The following is a 14,335-nucleotide window of genomic DNA, read 5'->3' as shown; positions in this document are numbered from 1 at the left end:
GGCATAATTCATATAAATGAAAAGAAAGCAATAAATTCCAAATATTTTAACAAATTCACGTTTTTTTTTTTTGTTTTCCAGCATTGATTCCTGCCACTACAAAACATCCATATTCCAGTGTTTCAGGTTTCACAAAGTCCTGCTTATATTTTTCAATGTCCTTTGAATTCTTTGTGATTTTTCAAAACCTTTAAATGTCTGATGATTTACACTCATCCATCATTTTTATAATAAAAGGAGGAAGAACATATTTATAGCCATTTTAGTTGTTATATTTAGTGATTCTAAAATTATTCGCCATAGTCCACAGATATAAACAAGTGTGCAAACTTGGGCAAGTTATGTACACTTCAAACGTGTTTACTTACATGTATAATGAATTAATGCTTTCCTCACTGTGTGATAGTAAAGTTACAATGGGATTCATTTAAAGCACGTAGACCAGTGCGCAGCATCAAGAAAGCTCTTAAGGGTGGCTCATCTGATTTACGGTTTCACTTGAATTAGTGTTAGTATAGAGGAAGGTCCATGGCTTCTTTTTTTTTAACATGTGTATTTTCTGTGTCATCAACATTGCTATTTTTATTCATTTTAAAAGTGATCTGTTGATACCTTTTCAGGGTATCATCCGGGTCCAGGACTGTGTTTCATTTTCCAGACAACAACAAGTTTTGTTCTTTTTATATAGTACCATTTTAACTGGGAAATTTCTGCTGTCTCCAGAACAGAATGGTATTTGTACTCACCCCATTCCTGCCACCTCATATTATTATTTTTCTCTCTCCTGGACATTTTCATTTGGCAACAGAAAGGAAATCTCACAGCAACTGAAAGGCAGGGAAAGTCCTTATTTATTGAAATGAAGTGGGTGATTGCTGGCCGCAACTACTGATCAGCTGTTCTGCTTAAGTCTTGAGAGGCTATTTTGATATGGTGGAAGGAATTATCTTCCTGATTTCAGGGCTGCCACCTCTGGCTTCTCCTCAGTGCAGCAGAAGCAAGAGACAAGAGGAAGAATGGGTAGAGCATGAGCCTGGGCAGAGGGTGCTCAGGGTGCTAGGGAGGTTCTGCTCAGTCAAGGAACATCATTTCTGTGGGCTCTAGTTTCCTGTTTAATGAAGGTGTGGAACTCAAAGCTCCATTACTGGCTTCTAATTTATTTGCCTATTTCCTATTGTCCTAATATCTTAAAGGATTGAGGGGGATTATTCATGTTAATATGGTAATTAGAACTTCTTCCTGTAATTCCTGTAAGGCTGGTACCCAGTAGCTGCCTAGAGTACCTTAGTGAGTGCTATGTAGTTTTGGGGGAAGAGTTGTTTTGGTGGATGATATATAAAGATTACATATGAAATTTATACTCATTGACCCATCCATCTTTACTTACATGGTCTTAGTGGCAATATTCACTGTGTATACTATGTTAATATGCTTTTTGAAAGAGTTGACTACAAGCATTTCATAAAGGGTTTCTAAAACACTGATACATTTTAGTGTTTGAAAGAAAAGAGAATTGATTGTGAGGACAAGTTTATAAAGAAGATAAACTACAGGGATTATTTTTAAATATCAAAAATCAAAATTCCTCATGAGACTGTCATTTTTATCATCAGTTAGAGAAAGATTGTGAAATGGATCATCTCCGACATATAATGTGATAAGGTAGATCTGATTGTGTGAATATGAAAAAATATGAGTAAAAATGCTGAGTGGAAAATTATGTAATATAATACTATGTGGATGGTATTTTTAAAAGATTCATATTTATTCTAAACAGTATTTTTATGATTTGTTATTAACTTCTAGGATTTCCATTATGTATACAAAGTCATAGTGAACATTCTTATGCATACATTCTTTTGTACCTGTGTTAAATATATATTTAGGTTAACTTCCCAGAAGTAGAGTAGCAAAGTTTGGAAAGTATGTATGTTTTTCATTTTGAGAAATAATCTTTTCTAAAAATAAAAAAAATCAAAATTAATTTTATAATTTTGTGTTGATGAGGCTGGTGAGTTGAATCAAATTTATTTTTCCAGGTTCTCAACCTTCTTCTTGTCCACCTACGACTCCAGTATCAAGTTCTACAGGTTTAGTACCTCTTTATCCTGCTTATATTGTTTAGAACTTAATAAGGTGATGGGTGAAAAATGATCTCATGTACTAATTTGCATTTCTTTAATTATCAATGGAGCTGAATTTGGGGAAGTATACATTTATTTTTGTCCTTTGTTCATTTTTCTTATATGATTTCTAAATATTTTCTTGTTGATTTATCAGAACTCATTTTAAATTCAGCCCTTTAAACATGGAGTAAATTTTTCTTCTAGGTTTGTTTTTTTTTTTTTGCCTTATTTTTACTAGTCAGTTTTCTTTTAAGATTTTGTACGATTGGATATAGATTACTTTCTATAACTTTTAATTATATAAGTAGTATACTAAGATGAATTTGTAAAGTTTGAAACATTAGAAAATCACACAGAATAAGAGATTAGTTTTCTGTCTCTTTCTCTGGTCCATTACCAAAGTTAATCTCTTAATAGTTCAGGATGTCTTTTTATCTATTTCTATACATCAGCATTCTTATATATTGTAGATATACATATTTTGGCATTTTGTCTTTTTATTAACCAAAAATAGCATCATGCTGTTCATATTCTTCTGTAACTTAGTTTTTCCACTTAATGTCTTGAATTGGGTTGTATTTAGATTTGTTCTCATCTTTTTTAATGATGATTTTAACATATACCATATTTCATCTAACTTTTCTCCTATCAGTGGTCATTTATATGTACAGAAGTTTTACATTAATAGGTAACTGGATATGTTGATCTTTACCCTAATGGTTATGAGTACTGTGTCCTTCTTATAAAAGCTTCCCCATGCTGAAATTATATAAACATTCCAACCATGTGATTGCATAATTGCATTAAATCCTTGATTTATCTCAAATTCATTATTGTCTATGGAATGAGATTGTGTTCCCCCACACTCCACCTATCTTTATCCAATAGTTGAAGTAGCACCATTTGTTGAATAAGTTGTCTTCTCTCCCACTGTGTTGAAGTGTCAGTTTTTATCACACATTAAACTCACAGGTGTTCTAGTCTTCTTTCTGTCCCCTTGAACTCTGTACATTCCTGTACCGGCACGAAATCAATTTTTTACTGCATTACTATGATATGTTTTCATATCTGGCAAAACACTTCCCTTTCAGAAATGCTCAGGCTAGTCTCTTAATTTTTCTAGATCAACTATTATTTTGTTTTTTGACAATTTTGACTATTTTACATGTACATTTCAGTAGCTTTAATTACATTCACATTTTTGTGCAACCATTACTACTATCTATCTCTAAAAGGTGTTCATATCTCAAAATGAAACATCATACCTATTAAACAATAATTCTCTATTCCCCCTCCCCCTAGCCCTGTTAACCACTATTTTCTTTGTCTATGAATTTGACTATTCTAGATACCTCATAGAATTGGAATCATTTCTGGCTTATTTCACTTAGCATAATGTTTTCAAGGTTCATCCACTTTGTAGCGAGTATCAGAAGTTTATTCCTTTTTATGACTTAATATTATTCCATTGTACATACCACATCTCCTTTGTCCATTCATTTGTTGATAGACTCTTGGTTTGTTTCCACCATTTCACTATTCTGAATAATGCTGCTCTGAACATTGGCATTCAAGTATCTGAGTCCCTGTTTTCCATTTGGGTGGGTATATACCTAAGACTAGAATATTAGTTCTAGATTTACTTTTTTGAGGAACGACAATAATGTCTTCCACAGCAGTTGAACCATTTTACATTCCCTCCAGTGATGCACAAATGTTGCAATTTCTTCACCTATTTGCCAGGACTTGTTATTTCCTGTTTTTTGGTAATAGCCATCTCAAAATATATGAACTAGTATCTCACTGTGGTTTTTATTTGCATTTCTATAATGATTAGTGATTGTTCATCTTTTTATGTGCATATTGATCTTTTGTATACTTTCGTTGGAAACTATCCATTCAAGTCTTTTGCTCATTTTTGAATTGGGTTTTTTTTTAATTTTTAGAAGTTCATTATGTATTTTGAATATTAATCCATTATCAGATATATAATTTGCTGATGTTTCCTTTCATTAAGAGGATTACCTTTTCCTTTTTTCTAGTTTCTTTTTAAAAATTTTTTTAATTTTTAAGGTTTTTTATTAATGCACAGTCAGTTACAATGTGTCAGTTTCTGGTGTACAGCACAATGTCCTAGTCATGCATATACATATATTCATTTACATATTCTTTTGCATTAAAGCCTATTACAAGATATTGAATCTAGTTCCCCATGCTATACAGAAGATACTTAATTTTAATCTATTTTTATATATAGTGACTAACATTTGCAAATCTCAAAATTCCAAATTTATCCCTTCCCACTTCCTTTCCCCAGACACCATAAGATTGTTCACTATGTCTGCGAATCTGTTTCTGTTTTGTAGATGAGTTCATAGTGTCCTTTATTTCTTTTTACTTTTTTTTAATATTCCACATGAGTGATATTGTATGGTATTTCTCTTTCTCTTTCTGGCTTACTTCACTTAGAATGACGATCTCTAGGTCCATCTATGTTGCTGCAGATAGTATTATTTTATTCTTTTTTATGGCTGAGTAGTATTTCATTGTGCAAATATACCACACCTTCTTTATCCAGTCATCTGTCAATGGACATTTAGGTTGCTTCCATATCTTGGTTGTTGTATATAGTGCTGTTATGAACACTGGGGTGCATGTATCTTTTCAAATTTAGAGTTCCCTCAAGAGATATACCCAGGAGTGGGATTGCTGGATCATATGGTAAATCTATTTTTAGTTTTTCAAGGAATCTCCATACTGTTTTCCATAATGGCTGCATCAAACTACATTCCCACCAGCAGTGTAAGAGAGTTCCCTTTTCTCCACACCTTCCTCAGCATTTACTGTTTATGGACTTTTGAATGATGGCCATTCTGACAGTGTGAGATGATACCTCATTGTAGTTTTGTTGGCATTTATTTCTCTGATAATTAGCTATACTGAGCATTTTTCATGAGCCTGTTGGCCATTATAGGCAGCATATTGTAGGTTCTTGTTTTATTATCCAATCTTCTACTCTGTCTTTTGATTAGAACATTTAGTCCTTTGACATTTATGGTAATTTTTGACAGATGTGTGTTTATTGCCAGTTTGAACTTAGTTTTCTAGTTGATTTGGTATTTCCTCTTTGTTCCTTTCTTTTTCTTTTTGTGATTTCTTCTTGGTTATTTGATTCGATCGCATGCTTTTGAATTGTGGTTACCTTCTTTTTCGAGTGTATTAACCCATTACTATATCTGTTTGCTTTAAATGGATAGTCATACAAGCTCAAACACATCCTAAAAAGATCAAAAAAAGAAAAAAAAGAAAAAAATCTATATTTTTTTGCTCCCTTCTCCCACCTTTAATGATTTTGATATCCTCTTTTACATCTTCATGTTTATTCTGTTGCAACTCATTGTAGTTATCTCATTTCCAATTACAGTTTTCTCCTTTCTGTAGCATCCTACTTCTTTTCTATTTAGAGTAGACTTTTCAAAATTTCTTTTAGCATAGGTTTAGTATTGCTGAATTCCTTTAGTTTTCACTTGTCAGTGAAATTCTTTATCTCTCCTTCTACTCTAAAGGAGAGTCTTGCCAGATAGAGTACCTTAGGTTGCAGCTTTTTCTCATTCAGAATATATACTTTGAATATATCTTGCCACTCCCTTCCAGCCTGCAGTGTTTGTATAGAGAAATCAGCTGAAAGCCTTATGGGGGTTCCCTTATAACTATTTGTTTTCCTCTTGCTACCTTTAGAATCATTTCTTTAAGTTTGGCCATCTTAATTATAATATGTCTTGATGTAGGTGTGTTTGGGTTCTTCTTGTTGGGGACCCTCTGTGCTTCCTGTACTTGGATATCTATTTGTTTCCTTCTTTAGGTTTGGGAAGTTTTCAGTCATGATTTCTTCAAATACTTTTTCAGTCCTCTTTTCTCTTTCTTCTCCTTCTGGGATCCCTATTATGCGTAGGTTGTCACACTTTATATTATCCCATAGGTCCCTTTTATTGCTTTCATTAGTTTTTACTTGCTTTTATGTGTGCTGTTCTAATTGGGTGATTTCTGTTTTCCTGTCTTCTAAGTCACTTATTTGTTCCTCTGCATTGTCTAATTTGCTTTTGACTGCCTTTAACTTGGCTCTTATCTCAGCCATTGGGTTTTCTGTTTTTAACTGACTCCTCTTTATAGTTTTAATTTCCTTCTTATAATATTCTCTGTCTATTGTCATAGTCTCTTTTATTTATTTCAGTGCTTTGATCACTCCCTTTTTGAAGTCATGATCTAATAGATTATCGAGATCTACTTCTTGATCATTCTTTCAGGGAATTTCTCCTGTTCCTTTAATGGGGAGTAGCTCTTCTGCTTCTTCATTTTACTTATATCTCTCTGGCACTATGGATTATGGAATATCAGTTATCTAATGTGGTCTTGAATGAATTTTTTTTAAGAAGATGTGTTCCTGTGTAGACTGTGTTCCCCTAATAATTTTGTTGTGAGGTCTGTTTTCAGTTTGGATGGTTGCCACGTCTTTCTTCCATGTGTGTTATCTCTTATCCTTTTGATTGGGGGTGTGGTGGGTGTTGTAGTGATCAGAGCCTGCCCTGGTTGTTGAGCGGGGCCTGCTTTTTGTTCTGCGGTTGTCACAGCCCTGACAGGGGCCCAACCTGTTCTCCTTTTGTTGGGATGGAGGCTTCCAGGTGTGTTTCTGAGCTATGGTGTATAGTAGGTGGGGTTGGAGCGCTTTAAGTACTCTTCATTGACTCTTCCCTTGTTCTGCTTTAGTTGCGGGAATGTCAGTGCACTGCTGGTGTCCCCCAGGTTCTCTGTCCTCAGAGCTACCAATGCAGTTCCGCGAATCTCTGGGTCGCACACCTAGATCATGGTGCACTATCAGATCAGTGCCTTCCCCAGTACCAAAAGCTGCTCCTGCACTGGCCCCACTGCACCAGCTCTGCTAGCTCATCCCAGAGGCCCATGCCAGCAGGGCCCCAAGCCCTGCAGTGACTGCATAGTCACATCACCAGGTCAGCACTGTTCCCAGCGCCACATTTACACATGGCAGTCGGGCTTGCAGAAAATTGCTGCATTAGCACTCGTCCTCACTGTGTGCCAGAATTCTGCCTCTTGCTCAGTTGTCTCAGTTGTTTGCCTCTTGTCTCATTTGTGGCACAGGTCCACAAAACAGTGTCCTCTGCCTGGGGCTATAAACAAATCTCATTCCTGCCTATGAATTTGCAGAGTCCTTGGGTACAGATTCAGATTTCAGCCCCACCTCTGCCTGGGAGCCGCATACCAGCAGATATGTGGCTATGGCCAAGCCCCGCATCTCTACTCCCCAGAATGTGCCAGAGATGGTGCCAAGGGCCTGCGGAGACAAGGCTACAGCCCAGCTGCATTGCCGTGTTATGTCACTCCCCACGATGTGCACCAGCAGTGTTGCTTGTTAGCTTGCTTCCTTTTCTTTTTTTATGGGGAACCCAGTCTATTCTGTTCTGTATACACTCCTAGCCACAGCACACAGCACACTTCAGTCCCCTGAGGCTGCCTCTGTGCAGTCAGCCCCAGTCCTCTGCCTGGCTCAGGCAGCCAGTACTGTCCACCCCTGTCAGCTCACATCTAGGGCTAAGGATTGCAGGGACCCTTTGTGTCTGTTTCACTTAGTTCTGTCTGCCAAGGACTGCTATGCACAGATCCGAGCCTCGGAGGTTCCCTCTCCATCCGAACTGACCTCTCCATTGGAGAGGGGGTGTCCCAGTGTAAGAGCGCTATTCCTCCTTTGCAGTTCTCCCCCCGCAGGACATGTCCTGCACTAATTTACTTTTTCTTCTTCTTCTTCTTCTTCTGTTTTTCTCTTACAAGATTTGTGAGAAATTTTGTCTTTTGAAGAAGACGATATTCTGTCAAAGTTCAGCAGGTGTTCTGAGTCAGTGGGTGGGTCCATGGATGTCTCTTTTGGTGTATTTGTGGGAGAGGGTGAGCTAAGAGCATCCTTTTACTCCGCCATTTTGGTCACTCACCCTGCCTTTTCACTCTATTGATAAGTGTCCATTGTTAAACAAAAGTTTTTAATATTGATGGAATTCAATTTATCTATTTGTTCTTTTGTTGCACTGCTTTTGGTGTCATATCCAAAAAAAAATCACTGCCAGATCCAATACCATGAAATTTTTCCTCCATATTTTCTTCTTAGAGTTCTCTAGTTTTAGCTCTTAAGTTAATAGTCATTTTTGTTGCTTTCTTGTTTTGCTCTCTTTCCTTGTAATTTGATGGTTATCTTTAGTGTTATGGTTGGATTTCTTTCTCTTTTGTGTGTGTGTGTCATAGATTTTTGTTTTATGGTTTTCAGGAGGTTTATTTATACCGCTATATATATATATATATATATATGATTATTTGAAGTTGCCTGTTTCTTATATGTGAATACATTCTAACAACCCTGTAGTTTTACTCCATCCTGCCACTTTTAATGTTTTCAACATCATATTTTACATATTTTTATTTTGTGCATCCCTTAACTACTTATTGTGGATAAAGATGATTTTACTACTACTAGGGTTAGTACTGGCCCACTGGTTGGTTGAGCCAGATAATAGGGCAGCAGGCTGTGGAGCTGGGGATCCTAGAGCAAGTGTTGGCCTACTAGTGCATGGAGGTATGGTCGGGAGTCTTGGGGCTGGTGTCAGCCTGCTGGTAAGTGAAGCCATTTCCTAACTTGGCTGCCTGTAGTGTTCAGGGTGTCCTAGAGCTGGTGTTGGCCCACTGGTGGGTGGGGTCTGATCCTGCGGAAGCTAGCTGAGGAGCCCAAAGTTCCTAGAGCTGGTATCAGATTGCTGGTGGGTGGGGCTTGGTCCCATGGAGTTCTGGGGCTTGTGCTGTCCCACTGGTGGGCAGAGCCAAGACCTGGGGTCTCTGGCTACTGGGTTCTGAAGGTCCTGGAGTTGGTGTTGACCTGCTGGTGGGTGAGGCTGGCCCATGGGGTCCCAGGTCTAGTGCTGGCCCACTGGTGAGCAGAGCTGGGTCCTGGTGTCTGACTGCGGTGTTGGGCCAGGTCCTGGGCCCTCTGGTGGTCAGGGATGGGTCCCAGGGCAGTGGGAAGATAAGGAATCCTAAGGCAGCCAGGCTGCTTGAGAGTGGGGCTGTTACCACACTCCACTAACTGCTTGGCCTGGGGTGTACCAGAACTGGTGCCCACATGTTGGAGGAAGAGGCCAGATCAGGGTGCTAATAAGCTAGAAGGAGGATTCCAAAATGGCACTTGCCAGCACCAGAGCCCTTGTGATATGAGCTCCTAACAATGGCTGCTGCCAACATCTGTGTCCCCAGGGTGAGTCCCAGTTGCCTCCTGCCTCTCCAAGAGGCTCTCCAAGATTAGTAAGGAGGTCTGACCCAGGCTTCTTTCAAATTACTCCTTCTGCCTGGGTCTCAAAAGCATGTGATATTTTGTGTTTTCCCTGTAAGAGTAGAGTCTTTATTTCCTATAGCCCCCTGGATCCCCCAAAAGCAAGCCCCAGTGGCCTTCAAAGACAAACATTCTGGGGGCTCATCTTTCTGGTGCAGGACCCCTAGGCTGGGGATCATGATATGAGGCTCAGACCCCTCTCTCTTTGGGGAGAGATTCTGCAACTGCAATTTTCCTCCTAGTTTGTGAGTTGCCTGCCATGGGGTATGGATCTTGATTGTACCATGTCTCTGGCCCTCTTTCTTATCTCATTGTGGTTTCTTCTTTATATCTTTAGTTGTAGAAGATCATTTCTGCTAATCTTCAGGTCACTCTCCTCCATAGTTGTTCTGTAAATAGTTGTAATGTTCATGCACCCAAGGAAGGAGGCGAGCTCGGAGTCTTCCTACTCCACTGTCTTCCTTAGCTCTGAAGTTTAGTTCTTTTATCCTTTTTTAATTAATTTTTTTGTATATATCATAAGGTAGGTGTCAAACTTCATTCTTTTGCATGTGGATACCCAGTTTTCCAAGAACAATTTGTTGAAAAGATTGCTCTTTCCCCATTAAATGTTCTCAGCACCCTTGTGACAATCATTTGACCATGTAAGTGAGAGTTTATTTCTTGGCTTTCTGTTCCTTTTTTAATTAAATTACAGTTGATTTAAAAGATTATATTAGTTTCAGGTGTACAGCATAGTGATTCAATATTTTTTAAGTTATATTCCATTTAAAGTTATTACAAAGCAGAGCCTTAGTGCAAGATTCTTGGAACACAGCCCTGTTACCTCACCACCAACCAATCAGAAGAAAGACACACAGCCTGCAGCCTTCACCCCAGATTTTGCCTGTGAAAACTTCTTCCCCAAAACCATCAGGGAGTTCGGGGATTTTGAGCACAAGCCACCAGTTCTCCTTGCTTGGCCCTTCAATAAACCCTTCTAGGCGCCAATAAATAAATAAATAAACAAACATAGAAAAAACAGTTATTATGAAATAATAGCATATTTCCCTGTGCTGCACAATATATCATTGTTGCTTCTGGGTTCTCTGTTCTATTCCATTGGTCTGTGTGTCTGTCTCTATGCTAATACAACTGTGTTTTGATTATTGTAGCTTTTTAATAAGTTTTGGAATTGGGACATGTCAGCCAACTTTGTATTTCTTTATCAAGATTTTCTTGGCTACTTCTAAGTCATTTGAGATTCCATAGGAATTATAGGTTGAATTTGTCTATTTCTGCAAAATGCATTTTCAAGATGGTCATAGGATTTGCATTTAATCTGTAGATTGCTTTGTGTGGAATTAACATCTTAACAATATTGTCTTCCAGTCTATGAACACAGGGTGTCCTTTCATTGTTTTTTGTCTTCTTCAATTTCTTTAAGCAATGTTTTATAGTTTTCAGTGTACAAGTCTTTCACCTCCTTGGTTATGTTTATTCCTAAGTATTTTATTCTTTCTGATGCTATTGAAATGGAGGAGTTTGGGGAATTTTATCTATGGATTGTGTAAAGAAATGCAATTGATTCTTGTTTGTTGATTTTGTTGCCTCCAACTTTGTTGAATTAATTTATTAATTCTAACATGTTTGTGTGTATGTGTGTGTGTGATCTTTAGAGTTTTCCACTTAAAAGATTATGTAATCTGGAACAGAGATCATTTTATTCTTCTTTCCCAGTTTGGATGCTTCTTGGTTCTTTTTCTTGATGAATTGCTCTGAATAGGCGAGAAAAATAAATAAAAATATTTTTACTTTGTAGAAGTGATAAAAGTGGGCATTCTACATCATTCCTGACCTAAACAAAAATTTTTCAGTCTTTCACTATTGAGTATGATGTTAGCTATGGGTTTTTATTAATGGCCTTTATTATGTTGAAATTTCATTCTATTGTAGATCAACTTTTAAACTGCTTGCCCTCCTATGTCTTCTAATTTTAAGTAGAACCCCATTGAATCCATAGGCTAATTTTGACAATACCCTAATGATAAACTTGCTTGCTGTATCACAGAATATTGTGCCAGGAAATGTTAATGGGCAAGAAGAAAAATGTTTTGACATGGTATAAATTTATAATATTTTATAATACTACTTTTAAAGAGAGGCACTAATACAATTCATGTTACAGAGAATGAAATTATCAGGGGTTTTGTACAAAGGCAAATAAATTTATAGGTCTGTAAAGCTTTATTATTTTCTTCTACCTTTTTTTTCCTTATTTCTGTTTTTTCTTTTTTCAGGACATCCCAGTCTACCTGATGATTTACACTCGGAGGATTTAGGTATTATGTTGGTTACAAATAACCCTGAATTATGAAATCCTAGAGTTCTACATAGAACTATTTCAATTACCTGTTTAGAGAAGAAACAATATGTCACAAACTGGTGACAATTGACATTTGTAGTTATTTTTATAGTGCAGATCCCATGACAAATATAGCTTTTAATAGGTGCCCAACTTAGGATCCCTAGTCGGGTAAGGTAACTTTTTCAAATGCTATGATCATATGTAGGTTAAAATATATAAACTTTCCCTTGCTTCCTGTGTAATAGTGTTATTTTGTGATGGCAACTTGCAGATAAGTTTTCTTTCTATTTGTGCCTTGTGGACATAAACCTGAAAGTACTGCTAGCTGGGTTAGTTTCTCTGTAACAAACACATGCAGGTTCACACAAGATATGTTAAAGAACTTGATGAAGTAAATATGTGACAGTTAAATAAAGTATAAAGATTTCTTGATAAGAAAATGAAGGAAAGTAGCTCTTACTTTTCTTTGCATCAAACTGCTTTAGTAAAGTTAATGTATTTTATAAAATGCACTTTAGGCTTGCTACGTTTTCCTTCTGAACACTGTGATCAAACTGCCACTGAGCCAAGTAAACTCAGTGCCATCTTAAGATGTTTTCACTTGATAATATTTATGAAATAAAGAAGCAGAGATGAGCATGACATTTTATATTCTGAGTCATAGATATTAAAACTAATAACAGAAGTAGAGGTACTACTGACAAATATTCTAAGAATTAAGATTTGGTGATATTATTTACTGCTCTCCAGATGGTCAGAAATCCAAGTGTATGTTTCTATGCATAATTTTTATGCATGTGCCCCAGTATTTCATTTACATTGTTAGAGAAAATTTCCTTGTAATTAGGAGTACTTCTTAATTTAGGGGAGGGGAAATAAGGAGGGGTGATGACAAGATAAAGCATTGTTTATAAAGACTGCAAATAGCATGTGTGTAATAGATTAATAGAGCTTTCTTATGACTTCTTCTACAATCATACTTTTGGGGGATAAGTTAAATTCCTAACAAAATCATAAGAAATAAATTGAATAGAAAACTGAACCAACTATAATGGGATAATATGTTTTAAAACAATTTTCTTCTAATCTAGTGAATCTAACTGTCCTAGTAACAGGTGCTAAATAACTTGGTGTGGTAGCTAGAGCATACAATGATAAAAAGAAAGGCTTCTGTTAAGAGTTTCACAAGCTGGGTCCTAACCCTGGGATCTGTTTAGCTGAGTTCTGTGATCAGAATGACTAGCAGCTATGCTAAACCCAAATTGATATAATCTTTTTTCTTTGCTGTACTTAGAGCTGATCTGATCAAATTAAAATGCAATAGCTATTTGGAGACACCTATGGGCTCAATTTTCTTCAAACTGTGGTCATTTTTTTCTCAGATGTAGGACTCATTGCTGTGATTGTTCTTACTGTAGGTAAGTATCTCAAACTTCGCTACCGCTTAAATCAAGACATTACTCTGAAGAAGCACATTTCTTGTTAGTCACTTTTTCAGCTTCCTTAATTTTTATAGTGTGAAATAAAGTAAACCAGTTTAGGAAAACCTTTGATATAATACACTACCTTGTGTTGGTGACTGTACATTCTTTTACATCCACTTACTAACAAGCCCTAAATAATACATGTTTTTTCGAGATGATTAGTCATACAGGTTTGCATCTCAGATAGAGTTTGGGTAGTTTTCTAAATTAATCAAGAATTCGTCTGACTTACTGTGAGCTGTTTAAATGATTCCCGGGAATTGGATTTAGATCAGGAAGAGACCAGGTAGAATATAAACGTGTATGTGCTTAGATAAAATAACATTTTCTGACCATGAAAATCTAACCACCATTTGTCTCTTCTGCTAGATTTCGAATCTTGGTGATGGTATTTCGCAGTTACATGTCATTTGTTTCCTGGTTTCTTGTAGTTGCCGCCATCACGGTATCTGCTGCCTGCTTGTACAAATGTTTCATGCGGAGACAGGAAGAAAATTAAAGCATGTTTCTTTAATTTATTGGTCCTTCTCACTCTTAACATACTTTCGTGCAGTTCATTTGTACTCTGTGTTACATACTATTTTTTAAATAGGCTTACATGAGTATGTTGTTTGGATTTCACTTATTTACTAAAAATATTTTTAGCTGCTTTTACTGATGTGCCATGTCCTTTATATGTGAGATGCACCAGCAAGCTTACTGGGAAATGTCTCACCTGCTTAAGGTAATTGGATTCTTTAAAGACTCCCCATTTATGCGTATGCTTTTTAAAAGGATGTGGGGTAATTCTTGGCTTTAGTTTGCTCTTCTTTCAAGATAATTTTCTTTCATTATATTCTTTGTACTGTTTAATGTCCATATTTTCCCCCGCCCCAATTTCTTTTGTTACTTAGGAACTTCTTTGCAAGACTGTAAAATGCATTCAGTTACTTCTCTGTTTCTAGGGATAACTCTGGAAGCAGGATGCCAGGCATGGATAAACCAAAATTGCTTTTAA

The 14,335-nt window shown here is 36.7% G+C and overlaps 1 protein-coding gene across 4 annotated transcripts in view; it reads left to right on the top strand.

The window, feature by feature from the left end:
• The window catches only part of LOC102537934 (membrane cofactor protein), a 32,556-nt gene extending 18,564 nt beyond the window's left edge, over window positions 1-13,992 (top strand). Inside the window, exons 7-11 of one of the 4 annotated variants that reach the window (XM_015234714.3) lie at window positions 82-126; window positions 2,040-2,090; window positions 11,787-11,828; window positions 13,237-13,272; window positions 13,770-13,992. In XM_015234714.3, the coding sequence (XP_015090200.2) occupies window positions 82-126; window positions 2,040-2,090; window positions 11,787-11,828; window positions 13,237-13,272; window positions 13,770-13,837 (242 nt within the window). In that variant the 3' untranslated portion in view covers window positions 13,838-13,992. Of the gene's footprint in view, window positions 1-81; window positions 127-2,039; window positions 2,091-11,786; window positions 11,829-13,148; window positions 13,211-13,236; window positions 13,273-13,707 lie in introns of those variants that run through there. The other 3 variants (XM_072958208.1, XM_072958207.1, XM_072958209.1) reach the window with 3 other exon arrangements.
• The last annotated feature ends 343 nt before the right edge of the window (window positions 13,993-14,335 follow it).

This window comes from Vicugna pacos, unplaced genomic scaffold, assembly GCF_048564905.1.
Source record: "Vicugna pacos unplaced genomic scaffold, VicPac4 scaffold_228, whole genome shotgun sequence".
Taxonomy (NCBI): Eukaryota; Metazoa; Chordata; class Mammalia; order Artiodactyla; family Camelidae; genus Vicugna; species Vicugna pacos.
Note: the sequence above shows the minus strand (reverse complement) of the source record. Positions and strands in the feature narration are given on the sequence as shown.